The sequence below is a fragment of the Nyctereutes procyonoides genome, unplaced genomic scaffold (assembly GCF_905146905.1).
Source record: "Nyctereutes procyonoides isolate TBG_1078 unplaced genomic scaffold, NYPRO_anot_genome, whole genome shotgun sequence".
Taxonomy (NCBI): domain Eukaryota; kingdom Metazoa; phylum Chordata; class Mammalia; order Carnivora; family Canidae; genus Nyctereutes; species Nyctereutes procyonoides.
The window spans coordinates 7,285,034-7,302,075 of record NW_026575129.1 but is presented as its reverse complement, the minus strand read 5'-3'; the positions used below and the strand labels follow the sequence as shown (position 1 = coordinate 7,302,075).

The following is a 17,042-nucleotide window of genomic DNA, read 5'->3' as shown; positions in this document are numbered from 1 at the left end:
GCTTCCAGGGCGATCAAGTTTCAGATTTTCTATTTTGTAATTTGATCACCCTAATCTTATCAGTTTCCCATTTGGAATGGTTTTTAAGTAGAGTAGTTTTTCCTGTTTTCTATACTCTTTGAGTCAACTTAGCATCCACACTAACATGAGAGTCATCTAAATTGGGAAAAACTTCTGCATAGTCAATCACTCAAGCATTTTTAAAATTTCTCAAATTAACCACTAGTAGTAATTCCTTTTCACTTCTGTTTTTTTTTTTTTCATAGTAATATCGTCTCGTTACTTTTCCAACCCTACTAACAGCAATCCTCATTTTCACTACTTGGCAATTCATCTTCTCTCTCTGAGCCCAGTTTCAAGAGGTGGAAAGGACTGTAAGAAACAGGAAGCATGATATAGTTTCCAAGAAGCAGCATCATTAGCAGGGCAATGATGTCCAAGCCTGGCCTCTTTCAACCCTTCTAAAGGTGGAGATTAACTGCAGTACTCTGGGAATGTATTTTTTTCTAGTCACTGCTCCACAAGAGCTTTTACACCGAGCATTCTGGATACTAGAAGTGTAAAGTTTACACCCACAACACCAGAAGCCAGCTGACCTGACAACGGAACTACCTGTTTGTTCCCAACAGGTGCATTCCTGAGCACTCTAATGAGGATAGTATCACTCTTAAGAAAATGACACCCTGAGGGGACTATCCCAACAGTAAGAGAGAAAACATGCTTTAAAAAAAAAAAAAAAAAAGATAAGAAAAGAAAAGAAAAAAAAAAGCTTCTAGCCCACCCTCTCAGAGCCCAGCCAAGGAAAAAAAGAACTATTTATTCTTTCAATTCACGTATTTAAACTAGAATACAGCAACTTCATTAAAATCAGTGATCTTAACTTCTAAATTAAAAAGATACAAACCTGAATTGATCTACTAAACTGTATACACTATGTTCTCATTTCAGCTTACCAAAGTCAAAAGGTGGTGTGGTCTGACCTTTAGGAAGGAATAAGTCATGTTCAATAATGAGAATTCAAGTATTAGTCAATGTAAAGAAACAGTTTTTGAGACTTTTGCTGGAGAGAAAAAGAAAATATTTGGGCCGAATAGAAGGCATCAGAAAAATTCCTAGAGATGAAACAATGAAATCACAAAGTAAATAAGTAAATAACATTACAGCCTGGTTTTTAGGGAACAGAGGTAATGATGACATACCCATCTCTGAAATTATATGTGGTGCAATGAATTCTAGCATTTCCTAGAACTGAGCTAGATTATATTTGTTCTAAATATTTAAAGCCTCATTAAAATACCCCAGGACAACAGCTTAACAGAAGGTTGAACTTGCATTGAAAGAACATTTCAACTACAGACCTGGGACCCACCCCACAAGCTATACAACAAACCTATAAAATCCCAGGATAGAAAAACCACGGCAAACCTTTAGACGTCTTCCTAAAGCCCTAGAGATGTGCAATAGGGTTTTAGCTGTCCACGATGTAAGTGCTGAAGGTTAATTGTTAAAGACCAATGGAATGTTAACACAGTCTAGTACTACGCTTGAGTAGTGATGCATGGAAAGACACTGAAATTAAAACACTTTGTTCTGCATGTTCTGAAGTGATGTAACAGTGATGATTGGTTATATTAGATGACAAAGCAGGGCTTCTTAGGGCTTTTAACATACAATCGTATCTAACATTCTTCCAAATAACATATTCTTCCAATTCTTGTACAAATATACGAAGCTAAAATACAGAATTTTGTCACACTCCAGTTTTCTTCTAATGGCAGCATTTGGTATGTTGATTTTTTTTTCCAAAAGTAATTTTCAAGATAAAATGCTGATTGCCTTGACTTGTATGTCTAGAAAGCAAAGACTTACCTGTCTTGTTTTCTCTGACCTCAATAACAAAAACATTTATGTCAGGGCGGAATTTTGTCCCTGCTGGGGGTTCTGGAGTGGAAAGTGCCTGAGGTCTCAAGGCCTCTTGGCCTTCCACAGTGGGTGGTCTTGCTGGCTGTGTAGCAGATGGAGTACTTGAAGTTGTGAAATACTCTCTATCGATATCCGTTTCTGTTTCCTTTCCCACGACATCCTCAAGGGTGGTGGGAGGAACACGGGATGTTGATTCTCCGATGATTACCATGTCACTGGTTGTTTCTTCTCCAGGCTCCCTGTCAATCAAAGGTGGTTTCTCAGTGGGTGCTGAGGATGGCTTGGATGCTGAAGTTGTGTGGAGTCTTTCTGCCGAGCTGAAGGCAGCTGTGAAACCACTTGGAACTGTGGCTTTAGCTGTTGAAAATTCTGGGAGTTCTGTGGCTACGGGCCTTTCGAATAATCCTGAGCCTAAATCAGTATAATCTAGGGATGTTTTCTCTCTTTTCTCAGTAGTGGTTTCCTCTATTAGTTGGGTAACGTGGGTGCTGTAAGGTGATACAAATCCCCCTGGACTAGCACTTTCTGTTTCATGCTTCTGTTCAGGTTCTGGACTTAAAGACACTGTTGGCCCTATGCTTGGTGTTGGCGTTACCATTTCATCTGTTTCTGCTTTGTGCTCAGTGACAGCACCAGGTGGATGAGACATAGCGTGCTCAATTTTTCCAACTGGCGTTGTTTCTAAACCTGGGGCTCTCTCCGAAGCTGTCACCAATCTGTCTTCAGAGACTGTATACACTGTCCTGTCACTCTCCTCTTTACCCATGGGTGTTGCTGCCTCCTTGGCGGTGGCAGCTGTAGAACTTAGGGCAGGAACTGGTTTCTCTGTAGTCTGTTCTTTCCAAGGGAAATCTTCCAGACTTGTTCCCTGTGTAGTTTCTGTCGCTGTTCTTATAATTTCGGGGGAAAGCGTTGCTTCAAGCTGAGTCTGATTAATGACACGTATGTCTTGAGAGGGCTCACCTAGAACTTCATCTTCTGGCGGAACAGAAGGTACCAACACTCCCCTTTCTGTCTTGGGAATTACAGACAGAGGAATAGTATGGGAACTGTCTACAAAAGTTGTAGGTTCTTGGGTGCTACTATAATTAACAAACGCCAATCCTTCCACATCTGAAGTGTGTACAAATTGGGAGATAGTAGATACTGGCTCAGAGACATCCATAGCTTCTTCATCCAAAGCACTTCCTTCTGTGGTGGCATATATAACTTGGCCTTCCACGCTTGTGACAGGTGGAATTCTTTCCTCAGGTGTAGAACCTCTCAAAGTTGGCTTTTCTGAAATACCAATTAATGTAGTTGGCTGAAATCCAACAGTGAACTTCCCATGGTCTGTGGAGTCTTCCTCAGTGAACTCCTCTAATGGCTTTTGAGTACTATCTGGGACAAGAGTAAACTCATCCCCTACATCTTCAGTGAAACTTGGGATCTCTTTATCCTTCCCACTCACTTCTGTAGTGGTGAGTAAGGCAGGGGGCAATTTTGGAGGGCCTGCATCTTCTGTGGACTCTAAAGGCTTTACTGTTGTATCATCTTCGTCCCATGCCCATTTTGATACAGTGACCACCTCCACACTTACAGTGCTGTGGCTCAAAGGCACTGTGGTAACACCCTCATCATACTTCGTAGTATCTTGATAGCCATCTGTTTCTAATTCAGCCAGTGTTGTTAAGTCTTCCTCTATAACTCTTGCCTCTGTCGGCACTACGCTTAACTTGGCCGTCGTCGGTGTTGAGGAATCAAAAGATTTGGTCATTTCCACTGAAGACTCTGTAAGATGAATTTCCTCTGAGGAAGCTGTAGAGAACTTCATTCCGGAGAAGCCTTCTTCCTCTATTTTTCCTATAAATGGGTCTTTAGTGATCTTTTCCTGTATCTCATCATCAGTATAAGTATCTGTTCTCATCTCTGGACTTAGTGTTTCTGTTCTTTCTCTTCCTTGTGCCATTTCTGTTCGTGGAGAGGGATAAATAACTGTGGGTATTCCCTCAACTAATTTCTTATCACCAGAATAAGGAAACAATTCTACTTCTGTATGATGCTGTGACGGGAAAGGTGTAGTGGACGCATAAGGGCCAAAAACATCTTCAGTTTTCCTCCCATTAGTTTGTTTCTCTTCCCAGGTGTCTGTGGATGATCCATCACTGTCAGGCACAGTTACAGGTGAAAGAATTGTTGATGCTGAGACTTGCTCCTTGTCCTCTGGTGGAGTGGAGGCGGTATCTTCTGAAGTCTTTGACACTGTCACGACTTCAGGTACTTGGCTAAAGGCCAAGGTGCTCTGAGTAGATCTAACTCTAACTGTGCTGTCTTCACTGTCATCTTCTCCCAACGTGAATCCATAGTGGCTTGTGGTCACAGATTCAGAAACAGTGATTACTGTTTTCTTTTCAGTTTTGGATTCCAGGGTCATTGTTGTAGACATGAATGGTGTTTCAGTTACAGACAATTCCTTGGAAGGAACGTGCTTGAAGACTTCCATAGATGTTACCAAGGGACCCACTTCTATTTGTTCAACTTGTGTAACTGATTCTTGTGTTTCTATGTCTTCCCAGACATCATCCCATGACTCTGTAGCATGATGGGAGACAACAGTTGTACTCTGGGGCACTTCTTTCTGAATTTCAGGTATGTCTGCCTTTCCAAGTGGTCCTGAACCAGAAGGTGAGTAGTAGTCCATATCCCCAGGCTTCATGGTACTACCAGCAGGGGTGGACGATTCAGTGGCTACTCCATGTGTGATAGCTTGAGCCTGAACTGTGGTTTTCTGCTCAAAATTGACTATATTTCCTACAGGAGGGAACTTGGTTGTAATGATAGGTAATTCGGTGATTAGAGGGATGACTGGTGTTGTTCTGTCAGGTACCATGTGTAGTTCTTCAGAAAAACTGGATGATGCAGTTTCTGCAAGGATATTCAGTTCGATGGTTGTAGCCTCTGATATATTCTGTTTAGCTAGAAAAATAATTTCAAAGAGTTGATTAGACAAGTCACTAATAAAAAGTTGTACGTCCAGTGTTTGTTAAGTGCTGCTGTGAATTTTGGGGTGACCCAGAAGTGTTTTGTGATGAAGGGTGTCTAGAAACTATAATTAAATTAATGCAAAAGCAGACAATTGAACATTTCACGGTCAGACTGATCACTCATTTTGTATTGTAAGGGTTATCATTGCTTTTACCCATTAGGATGGATGACTACTTTTGGTTAAGGAAAACAAATATTTTGTTGTTTTAAGATAAGGAAAAGTCCAAAACAATATAAATGCAGAGTTTGGAAACAGGAGGTAGGTTACTCATCAGAAACTCCAGCAGCAGCTTGAAGCCTAGTAGGAAAACATGGTAAGGCTATTCTGAAGGCTTCTTCTGTACCCTGCCTCTAGCTTTCTCCCTCCTTCTCAAGCTGCACTGTGTCTCAGGGGAGAGGGAGGGCCTCAGATTGCAAAACAACAAAAAAGCCACATCAAATGTGCCCGAATTACATATCAACTATTACATTGTCCATGCAGAGGGTTTCATAAAAACAGGATATTAAACCTTTTAATACCACTCTTCTTTTGGTTCCAGGTGTTGGGACGTTTGTCTTCATCTTCGTTTCAACTCTGTAGTGTAGCCTTGGGTTTCTAACAAACAATAAGACGTTTCTGGCAGAGGCTGTTTGGCACTTGTAATAGTTCTACGTTTTGTTCTATGTTCTACACACTATGTTTGCAACTCTTACAAGGGTCCTGGTTCCAGGCTTACTTTAGCATGAAACGCAAAAGTAGAACAGGAAGTAAAGTACCCACATGATATATTTTCAGTCTCTAATTACAAATCACTGGAAACAACTCTGAGCATCAGAAAGAATGGGCTCAGGCAATAAAAAGTAACATGTCATCATAAAATGCTACATTATAATGCCTCCAGATTTACAGAGAATGGCCAGGCCTTTTTAAAGAAATTCAAATTGAGTATAAAAGTGACAGTGTATATAGACAAGATGGCTTTTCAACGCAGGGAAAATGCAGCAGGACACAAAGATTTTGTTTCTTAAGAAAAAAATAGATTTTTTAAAAAGTCAGATACTAGTCACCACTAAACTCAGAAGGAGCTGTTCTAAGGAAACCTGTCGGCATTGTCTTCCCACATCCTGTATGACTTAAAACTAGCTAAATGCATGATCTCCCTGATACGAGCTGTAAGATCTGTGGTATCTGTAATATCCGTGTCCAACTCCCAATGGTCCCAAAACAGGAGTCCTTGGAAAACTAAACTGGCTTCTTTGAACTCCCTCTACTCTGTCAAAATGTAATGATATTAGGGCAGTGAAACTGCTGTTTACGATACAAGAATCATAAACATATGTCGTTACGTATTGGGCCAAACCCACAGAATGTGCAACACAAAGGATGAACCTTTATGTAAACTATGAACTTTGATTATGGTACGTCCACATGCGTTCATCAATTGCAACAAACGTACCACTTTGGTGGGCAGTGCTGATAATGGGGGAGGCTATCCATGAGAGGGGACAGGGGTACATAGGAAATCGCTGCACTTTCCCCCAATTTTACTGTGACCCTAAAACTGGTCTAAAAACTAAAGTCTACCAAAAACCTTTGAGGCTGAAGCAATGTGCTTTTGTTATAAATCAGACTTGAGTTGTAACAGGTTCTTTATTTTTGTCTGGGATGAGCTCTTGTTAGCTGTGGTCATTCCCCAGATTATTCTAAAGCCCAGATTCACTAATTTTATAATGAAAACTTGGTGGCCATTTACGTTATGGTAACATTTAAATATTCTTCAAAGTCTGTCACTATTTGCCTATTACTATCTTATGCTGGAACAAAACTAAACAAAGAATAATTGGATTCTTTGAAGACATTAAATAATTCTTTTTCTCCTTGTAAGAAAAACTTTTCCTATATTTATTTCCTGGAGGAAGATTGGGTCTATTTTGATTGACATGAACAACTTAAGAAGCCAAAATGTGGTTGACTATCTTTTAATTCAATTCTCTATCCTCTGAAATTCCATAGCTGTTACCTCATTTCACTGCCAAATATCATGTTTGTCTTATAACAGCTTTCTTTGGGGGAAACAGTAAAATGTACATTCAGAGAAAGTTCCCATGGAACCTAACATAATCACTTATCACACTGCATATTAGAGAAAAATTAATCATATTATTGTTAATAACAGTAAAAGAGCTTATTTTACATTTTTCCTCTGAGTATTTCTTTCCATGGCTGATGAAATTAACTTAAAAGGAGATGATATTGGCATTAGGGCCCAACAGAAGGCTTAGGGATCGGGTTGTCCCATGTTCTAACCCAAGTTCTGGGCTAGCAGCTTTCTACAATGCAATGGAAATACTTTTATAGTGTCTTAAAAATGAAGGATTCAGATTTAAAAAACTGAATTGTACGTCATTGCCAATTATTACCATACCATTTGTGTTGCCTTCCTCTAGTCCTGCAGCATAATAAACTGACAGCAATATGTCTCAGAGAATCTCCCTTACAAAGCCAGGATTTACGTGACTTTGTTTTCAAAAACAAGGCTTTTTGATAATTTTAGAGCTCTGTTTAAAAATCTGCTTATAATTAAGTTAATTAATCCTACTATTTGGAATAGAGAACCTTTGGGGTTGGGTGGCTTTTTCGTCAACTTAACAGCTGATTTCTGTCATAACTCAGAGTATCTGATCATTTGTGCCATTTGTTTCAACCATTCCAAAAAGAGGAAATGATTTTAAAAACCACAAATATCCACAAAGAGATATCTTAAGAATAAATGCTACTATGTTAATGATGACTATTCTAAAGGTGAAAATGCAACTCCAAATTATTCCAAAAGGGTCCTTCCAGAAGAATTCACATGGAGAAAATTTTGAATTGGAAAACTACTAGTGTCCTTTTAGCTTCATTACTGAGGAAGCCAACAGAAATCAGCATATTTCTTTTCCCACAAAAGCTCCCTTCCAACCTCTGCAGCTGTCTGCCACACAGATGTTTTGCATCACTGTACTCATGGTATTTTGTGTCCTATGGACTCTGTGCCTCTAAGACACAAGGCAGATTTTCCCAATAAAATATAAAGACCCTATTAGCAGCATGATAGTCAATTTAACACCCACCCATACTACCTCCATTATATGAATATGACTAATTTCAAATTAGTTTCTTCTATATTAAAATGTTTTATACATAAATGACTATAAGCATGAGAATTCACAAAGATAGGAAATATTCAAATAAGTTGATTCTGATCTTATTGTTAAATAAAGAGTAATGGCTGGAGCAATGACATTAGAATACAAACTATTTTTAAAAAGTTTTAGGAGTGATGGAAAGCTAACAGATTGAAATTCAATAAACAGAAGACATATTTAAAATACCATTTAGGGAAGGATTACTGTTGGTGCCTATGGTCAGATGATGATCGAGGGCACAAAAAGAACAATAAGCATCCCTCAGGTTAGAAGGGGAGGCCAACTTTAAAAGTGAACAAATATGTAAGCAGTGTAGCATATGAAGTGGTGGGAACTTATTTAGCCTTCTCTAAATCACAATTTCTAGTTCCTAGCTTAATCAAACAGAGGGATATAAAAAATGAGGGTTCAAAGCTAGATCACATAGATGACCAAATGCTTAGAAATTAAACTTTCAAAACAAGGAAATTGCTTCAGGTGAGGAAGATGCTGGAGGGACAACTGAACAATTATATTCAATAGTAGACATGGCTGTTAGAGTTTGGTCTCCAACTTACAAAGGAAAAATGGGCTCAACGTCCAATGCAGTGAATTTAGATAATTAGAAAAACTACCCAAGGATGATGGTAATAAGATATTAGAATGGATTTTTTAGGGAGCATGCTCTATCTCCCTATCTTAGAGATCATTAATAACATAACATGAAAGATTATCATGAGTCTTGAGTGGCTTTGATTCACTTAAATTTGGGGATGCATGGGTGATTTTTCAAAGCCCTAAGTCTCTAACTTGCACAGAACTTACTTAACTCTGAGGTCAAAGAAAAATAAAAAATGCACAATTTAGTTTAATGAGCACAGGGAAACACACAGGAAAATTTTGTTTCACAAATATACGAATTTTCTTATTTTTCAAATCTACTTGACATGAATAAATTCTAATTATGGTCATCAGCCATTGTTAATTTTCTATTCAGTAATATCAGAAGGAAAAGAGAATTATAGCAAAGTGAGGTTTGGTATTGCTCATTCACCACGAAGTGGCTTTAAAAACTCTTTCTACATTTGGTAAAAAGCAAACAAGGAAAATATGGTTATATTTCTAAATTCCTCTACTTAACCAACCAGCTGTGCATCTCGGAAATGGCTTTCAGAACGATTGCTAAGGTCACGACTCTTATATACTTCACCTTAAGTATTTAGCCAGCCACTCACCACTCAGTTGAGTGACACTGCTGAGTGACAGCAGTCAAGTCATTTTGAGAATATTTTTGAAATTCTTTAAAATATATACATTAAGGAATCCTTGAAAAGTGAATTAGAAATTTGGGGAAGCTGTTGGCTTTGTGTGTGGTTCAAGAAAGATTTTTGTGTTATTACTAAGCCTTCTAAATCTTTTAGGTGCTGAATACATTTTGAATATAATAGGTCTTAGGGAAGAAATAAACAAGAACCTAACCCTTAGATTAGACTTGGATTAGTTTAGATTGCCCTTTGGTTTGGGAAAAAAACCCAAAATTTGAACTATGATATTTGGAAGTTATGTATTTCCAAGTTATACAGATTCAAATGAGTCAGGAAGAAGAAACTGGACCTAAATTTTCTAACTTTTCTCAGATTTTATGTAGATTTTTAGTAGGTGGTTATTGTATTTATTCTAAATATCTTGTCATTTCATGTGTTCATGTGAATTCCTCATTTAAATAAATAATTTAAAACATAACCAGGATGAGTTCTTTGGGGCTACAGACAGCCTTTAGTTTAAGTTTTACCCTGAGGGAGGGGAAAAAAAAAACTTCTTTAAAAGTTTTCTCTAGCCGGTTTTATAAAGCACATGAAAATACAATTGAGCAAGGTAGTCAAGCAGGGTAATTCCACTCCTTTCCTAATTAAGCCTCTCTAACCTGCCTTCTGACACCAATCTGATTTCAGTTCTTAATCAGAGTCACTTAATGTAAAACTGATTTGAGAGCTTCAACTACTTGAAAGTCACTGTTAAAAGAATGTGCATCTTTCTACTTTTGGAGATAGGCTTTCCTTTTTATCGTCGTTTCTTTTCCTGAAAATAACGAAGAACTTCTCTGTTGTTTCAGGGTCTAGGAACAAAAGTTAGTATTTCCAGTGGCTTTTTATGGCCGGCTTGTATTGCACTGACACACAACACATGGCTTTCACACCCAGAAAGTTGAGTCTATGGGAGATGTGGGCAGAGACACCTCGGCAGGGAAGCAGTAGCATGTGAACTCACGCCTTTCCCTGCAATAACGGCTCTTCTGCTGACCACTCAGACATCCTGGCTGTGACTTTTTTGTGAATTAAGACCGCCTGTGTATTGCACTTTAGAAACCAATTACATAATAAGCTAGAATATTTTCTCCTCGTTTCAGTTACATATTGCTAAAACAAGATGTCTTGGAAACTTAGTAAAATCCTTTTGCTGTATTTCAACATGACATGGTTCTACTTGGAACACACCCCAAATTCTAGGAAATCTTTGTTTAGCTGGCACAACAATACAGACCTTTCAGTAAAAAAGCACAATGAGACTCTGGATTACTTGCTTCTTTGATCAGGTTTTGGACAAACGTGATACTATATCATGTGACTACTATTGCTAAAATAATTTAAGGACATCTGAAAAATTTAAATTAAATCACGAATGTGGAGAGATTGTTACTTAAGTCCAATTTTAAGTAGCAGACCTAACTGAAGATAGCCTATGTCACAGCTTTCAAAGAACATAGACTGTACTTCAATATGATACTAAAGAATCAATGGTTAGAAGGCACACATTTCCATCACTTGAAATAAAATAAGATAAATGGAGATATTTACTTATAGCGTGGCTTCTTAGGTATTAACTGAAATGTTAAGATTATCCATCGCTGTTCCAAGTACTCACCTGCAATTACTGAAATTCCAATTCTCCACCATTTCAAAGAAAGACATACCGAACAAAGACAAAATAAGCAGAACTCAAGGATTCAACTCAGCCACAGCTGGCCTCAACACTAGAGCACCAACAATCGAATTACATTTAAGGACCACAATTAACGTTAAAAAAAATAATCAGAAATATGTTCAGCGGTTCTAGGTGCGATGGAGCACAGTTGAGACCTGAACTTGATTCCTTTCCTCATCGCCTCTGAAAGAACATCTGTCAAACCTCCTGTTATGTTAACCGTATCACTGCCGTTCTGTTTATCTGCTTTTGAAAGTCACTCAACTGTTTCCGTTCTGTGCATACACTGCAAGACATGGAATCCATTCCCATCGCTAGGTGAACACCAATGCATGTCTTCGAAGTATTTTTTAAAACTCTATAATTTTTATAAAGGTATCAAACACTTACGTTTAAAGCAGTAGGCATCAAATCTGCTATCAGGGGGAGGGAAGCCTGTCTGGTTCTCAAAACGATACAGGGTTCTCACCCCAAGCAAACCACCTCCACACTGGGCCCTGGCCACAGTCACAGGGTGGCGAACGCTGGCGTCGGACAGCCACCCATAATCGCACTGGTCAAAGCCATTCCTCCAAGCTGCTTGGAGCTCCCCCACTGTCGCCAGCCGGGCATCCTGGTTCTCACACTCTTCTTCGGCCTCCTCAAAGGTAAATTTATTGGGAGCCGTGATATGGAACACATCACCTGGAAGAAGAAAAATGAGAAAAAAATGTTATTCATTCCTTTCCACTTTATGGGTGCAGGGGTAGGGGGGTAGGTGGTCGTCTATAATACTTTTTTCATGGCAAGGCAGCAGCTGCTGATACTTTAAAGCAGGAAACACCGCGGTTACTCAATTTTGTTACTATTAGTGTGACACATAACAGAAAAGTTCCCATATATTAACTTTATATTGTCAAATATCTATGGCCTATGGGTATATAGAAGCCACCATCTGATAATAAAGTCACGATTAATTCTTTAAAAATGAACAAACCTTTCCAATGGATTCTTTGCATTACTATCTAGGAAACGAGTTTTCTCTTCAGTGAAAGATCAGGCTGGAAAGGAAAACTGTACCGAAAAGTCACCGAGGTCATTTCACTTCGCTTCACCTGAAATCCCACAGTAGTTCTCAGACCCTCCTCCTCACATATCACAGCCATCAAAACGGACGGACTACCATCAGATTCCGTGTGAGGCCCGAGACTGCCTGGATGGTTACGTTAGCCGGGGTGAGAGTGCGTGGAGGCCAACCAACATTAGCTCCCACTCATCTGGCCAAAGTGACCCAGGGCCCCAGGGAGGAAGGGGCACTTTTTTATTTGCCCCCTAGGGTGCATACCTCTTGCAGTCCGTCTGCCCAAAGGGGGGGGGCACCTTTTTCCAGATCTCACAAAGACACCATAAGTGCTAGCAGGGGCTCTAACTAGATTGGAGAGGCTCTTACATGCGCTTGTGGATTAACAAAGAAAGGCTGAAACTTTCCTTCACTCATCACGTGGCCCAATGAGCAGAGAGTATGTTCGTAATGACTTAACATGTCACAGTAAAATATTCTGGAAGTGCTGGGGTTCGTTAATTGGTACTTGGGTAGCTAACAAGACAACCCACTGCAGTAAATTCAATGCAAATTGAAGGATGCTCCTCACATGTGAGCACAAGTGGCTCAAAGGGGCAGAATTAGAGGATACCTAAACGAACACAGTAGGCAGGGGGAATAGAAAATGAGGCTGCGAGGCAGCAGAAATATTGATGGCCAGTTACTGCAGCAGCTGCAAGTCCTGCATGCACCTCACCAAGGCCGCTCTCTGACTCTCCGATCTATCGGGCAAGGGGGACTCCAGCTCTCTGGATCCGGCTCTTCACCTGACTAAAGCCAGATGCAACAAGCAATTATTTAAAATGAAGAGAGCCATTACTCTCTCTCAGTGCGGGAGAGCTTTATAGAGCAGGAAAAGCCAGTCATGGGAAAAATGGCCAGATCACACACGTCTACTTTTGTCACTATGACTAACGCTGGTGACAAAACCAGGCCAAATCCCTATAAGAGCTATTTGAAGAAGAGAGAGCGAAATGACTTTTACTGGCCTGAAAAAAATTTAAAAAAGGGAGAGGGGACAATGGGTTTCTGTCCTTAACTGTGGAGGCCGGCACAGATTGTGACCTCAAAGCCAGAAGTACACTCTAAGAATGTAAGTTCCTGCTCCCCATTCCTGGGGAGCCACCTCCCTCCCTGAGAAGCTTTAAAACCACCACTTCCTTAGTACACATTCTTGCTAAGTGAGTGACATTTCAAGTTCCTGGTAAGAAACAGGTGCTCTTTTTCTTCCATCCTTCCCTTCCCAGGCAGTGCACTGGAGGAAGCTGCTGCAGCAGAGCTTTGGGGAGACGCTGGCCGGACAGCCGACCCATCTCACCTGTGGATGTGGCTTAGAGCAACCCGGGGTGGGGGTGGGGGTGGGGGGCAGAGAGAGAGGCTGCGGCTGTGTCCTCCTGACTCAGTCACTTCAAAGGAATGCAAGTGTGAAAGAGGGCAGCAGGCCAAGATGCTTCCCTCCAAGGTGGAACACTTGCATTTGTTATTACAGCTGGAAGATCCTTCTGCTGCCTTAGTTCCCTGCCTCTTGACATACTTCAGCTGTGAGGCCAAACTACTGTTCCTTTACACTAAGAGCCATCAGCCAACCAGGGCAGGAAGAGACATATAATTGATCTAGTAAAAGTCTGCTGCTCCAGGCAGCGATGCCGGGCTGTGTGTTGGGGGAAATGGACTTCTCCTAGTGTGGCCAAAGAGCTAAGGCAGAAGACTGACTGCATGGCTTCATGGGTAACTGGTTTCCCTCTTTGAAACAGCAAAACATGTTTGGGGTGTTGAAGAATGGTTTCAGAAGATGCTGGTAGGTTAAAAAAGAGAATTCCATTATTATTATTATTATTATTATTATTATTTTTAAATTGATGAAGATTGGGACATCTGGGTGGTTCAGCAGTTGAAAGTCTGCCTTGGGCTCGGAGAGTGATCCCAGTGATGGTGTCCCACACTGGGATCCCCACAGGGAGCCTGCTTCTCCCTCTACCTGTGTGTCTCTGCCTCTCTCTCTGTGTCTCTCATGAATAAATAAATTAAATATTTTTTTTAAAAAAGTCGATGAAGATCTACTTATAAAAGTTTTCATATAGAAACTCTTGTTAAATCTGACTTTACACTGCAGTCAATTATTTAATTCATTTTCTTGGAGGATATAATTTCTATCCAGCTATCCAATACCCATAAAATGATCATATTACTTATTTGATTAAACTCTATTGTCCCCCAAGGCCACCTATTTTCCTTTATATATAGGAACTTTTCAAACACTGCAAAAAAAAATTGAAGAAGATTGATATCACCATTGGGCTTCATTCAACTCAGATTTAAAAAATATTAACTGGCACTGAGTTTAAGGCGAGAATCAAAATAATTTATTTATAAAACTATATATGGCAAATCATTTTATTTCAAGATGAGGAAAAGAAAAGAAAAATACTCATTTTAACTCTGTTCCAAAAAGTACCTATCTAAGACCTCCTAAATCATGATTGTTTAACACGAACATGACTTTGCCCACTTCGAAAATCTAATAATATAGTAAAGCATCCTGCAGTATAGAATTATCTTACTGTATCTCGAAGCTGTTACAATTAATACTCAATCCATACCAAAAATTAGAAGTTAAACATCCAAACTTTGCCCTTCCTACGTATCCACCTCAAAATATCAAGGCCAGGACATCTTATACTTTTCTAACATACGCCAGAATAGCCTCGCATCAGTTTTATACTGATACCCAAGCCAGAAAATAGAAAAGTTAAGTCAATAGGTAATACACAGGGGATCCCTGGGTGGCTCAGCGGTTTAGCACTGCCCTCAGCCCGGGGTTTGATCCTGGGGGCCCGGGATCGAATCCCACATCAGGTTCCCTGCATGGAGCCTGCTTCTCCCTATGCCTGTGTCTCTGCCTCTCTCTCTCTCTCATGAATAAATAAAATATTTTTAAAAAATAGGTAACACACAGCAGTAATTGAACTAACTTATATTACTAAGTGTCTTGGATTCCTAAGACATCTATGACCTCTTGTCTTGTATTATTTTATCCATTAGATGCCTGGTTTTAATTAGATAATCCTTTAACACTATATATCTTTTATCTAACATAATACAAATGTAGGTGACCTATTGCTTAAATCAGAATTAATTATTAAAAGCTTATTGTTGAAGATGTGAATCAGAAAGACGGTTAACTTATAGTCCAAGTTCAAAGAACATAATTTCCAAAAATGTCTTCTACAGAACACTGGTGATCCTTGAGATGTCCATAGTATTCTACAGAAAAGAGATTCCATGGACAACTGCACTTGGAGAACAAATGCAAGTCGTCTGGCAAGTTTCTGTAAGACTTCTCAGAGTATTTGATATTAGAGGTTATTTATTGAGAGTCCCCACAAGGAAGTTATGATTTGTAAAGCATTTGACCAGAGAACTCTCCTTTCCCCATAGAATACAATTAATAGTCAGTCCATGGACCTGTCTCATGGAATAGTTTTCCAAACTCAATGTATCCATAGGAAATATAATTTAGTATTAAGTTTCTGCTGCCTACGTGTCAACCTGCTTAAGATAGAAGCAATGAGAAAGCAGTCAAGATGTTAAGATTTTCAATGTTTCCACTGATCTACTTTCAATTTTTTTCATTATTTATTTATTTATTCATGAGAGACAGAGAGAGAGAGAGAGAGAGCGAGCCAGGGACACAGACAGAGGGAGAAGCAGGCTCCAGGCAGGGAGCCCAATGTGGGACTCGATCCCAGATCCCAGGATCACGCCCTGAGCCGGAGGCAGACGCTCCACAGCTGAGCCACCCAAGCATTCCTTCTTTCAAATTTTAAAACCGTAGTCAGAAATTATTTCTAGGTCAAATTGTATGTCCTAAACTATAGCACAGCGGAGTGAAATGAGACCACTATGAAGTCTGGGCCAGTGACAGTAATGTAGCTCCAGCCTTGGTCCAAAAATGAATGATCCTAAGAGGATGCATCAAAACTTTAGAGTCTAAAGTCCAGAGGCAAGGGCAAATCAGGCACCAAAGAATCAAGAGAAAGAGAAAACAAACAGGAAATCAAACAAAGCAACTCAGCGCATTTGCTTAGTTTCTCTCTCTACAACAGGTCTCCATTAGTCAGGTTTTGTAAATTCCTGCCCCTAAGGTATCCTAAAGGTACCTCCTTGCCTCTGATGTAGATTAGGTAATGAAAGTTCCTTCTGAATCACAGTACTGCCTTTAGAAAGGGAGAGAAAGCAAAACCTTTTGTGAGATAAAATGCCTATTTCATTAGCACAGGACAAGGCTGTGTTGTGTTTCTACCCCTGAATACTTGTAACTGAGCCATTTCGTGTATTTCAGATTTACTGGATAGTTGCCTTCCTGGAAGGCAAACATTACTTTCACAAGTTGACGATGAGTCGATGAGGATGAGTCGAGTCTTAGTTCTAGAAGTAGCCTCTTCAGGGCAGCCACATGTATAAGACACTTATCATCTAATTTGTAACTAGAGTATAGATTTGGAACATGTTTGTAGATGTTATCTACCTATGAGAGAATACTGAATTTTTTCTCTAAAGAAAACAAATGAAATGTCAGGAAAGAAATACAGAAAATGATTCACATGTATAAAACAACACATTACTTAATATAAAAGGTCAAGTTAATTTAAGTTAGCATAAGTAAGAATTCGTTGAGGTGTATACATACGTGCTCACATATGTACACACATGATAGGTAGTAATGCAGAACAGAGGATTTCACACATAGGATAACTTGCATATTCTTGTGAAAAACATATATGCGGTATCTTAATGCATATTTTTTCCAAAATCTCAAGTTAAATGTTGTTGGTTTGAGGTATTCCTCTTGTTTCAGCTTTCTAGGGATGTCCTAGAAGAAACT

At 39.5% G+C, this 17,042-nt stretch overlaps 1 protein-coding gene across 2 annotated transcripts in view; it reads right to left on the bottom strand.

Annotated features, from left to right (window-relative positions):
* The window catches only part of VCAN (versican), a 109,853-nt gene that overhangs the window by 59,372 nt on the left and 33,439 nt on the right, over positions 1 to 17,042 (bottom strand). The window contains exons 6-7 of one of the 2 annotated variants that reach the window (XM_055342204.1): positions 11,467 to 11,760; positions 1,870 to 4,878 (exon numbers count right to left, since the gene is read on the bottom strand). In XM_055342204.1, coding sequence (XP_055198179.1) covers positions 1,870 to 4,878; positions 11,467 to 11,760 — 3,303 coding nt within the window. The remainder of the gene's footprint in view (positions 1 to 1,869; positions 4,879 to 11,466; positions 11,761 to 17,042) is intronic. The other variant, XM_055342205.1, reaches the window with a different exon arrangement.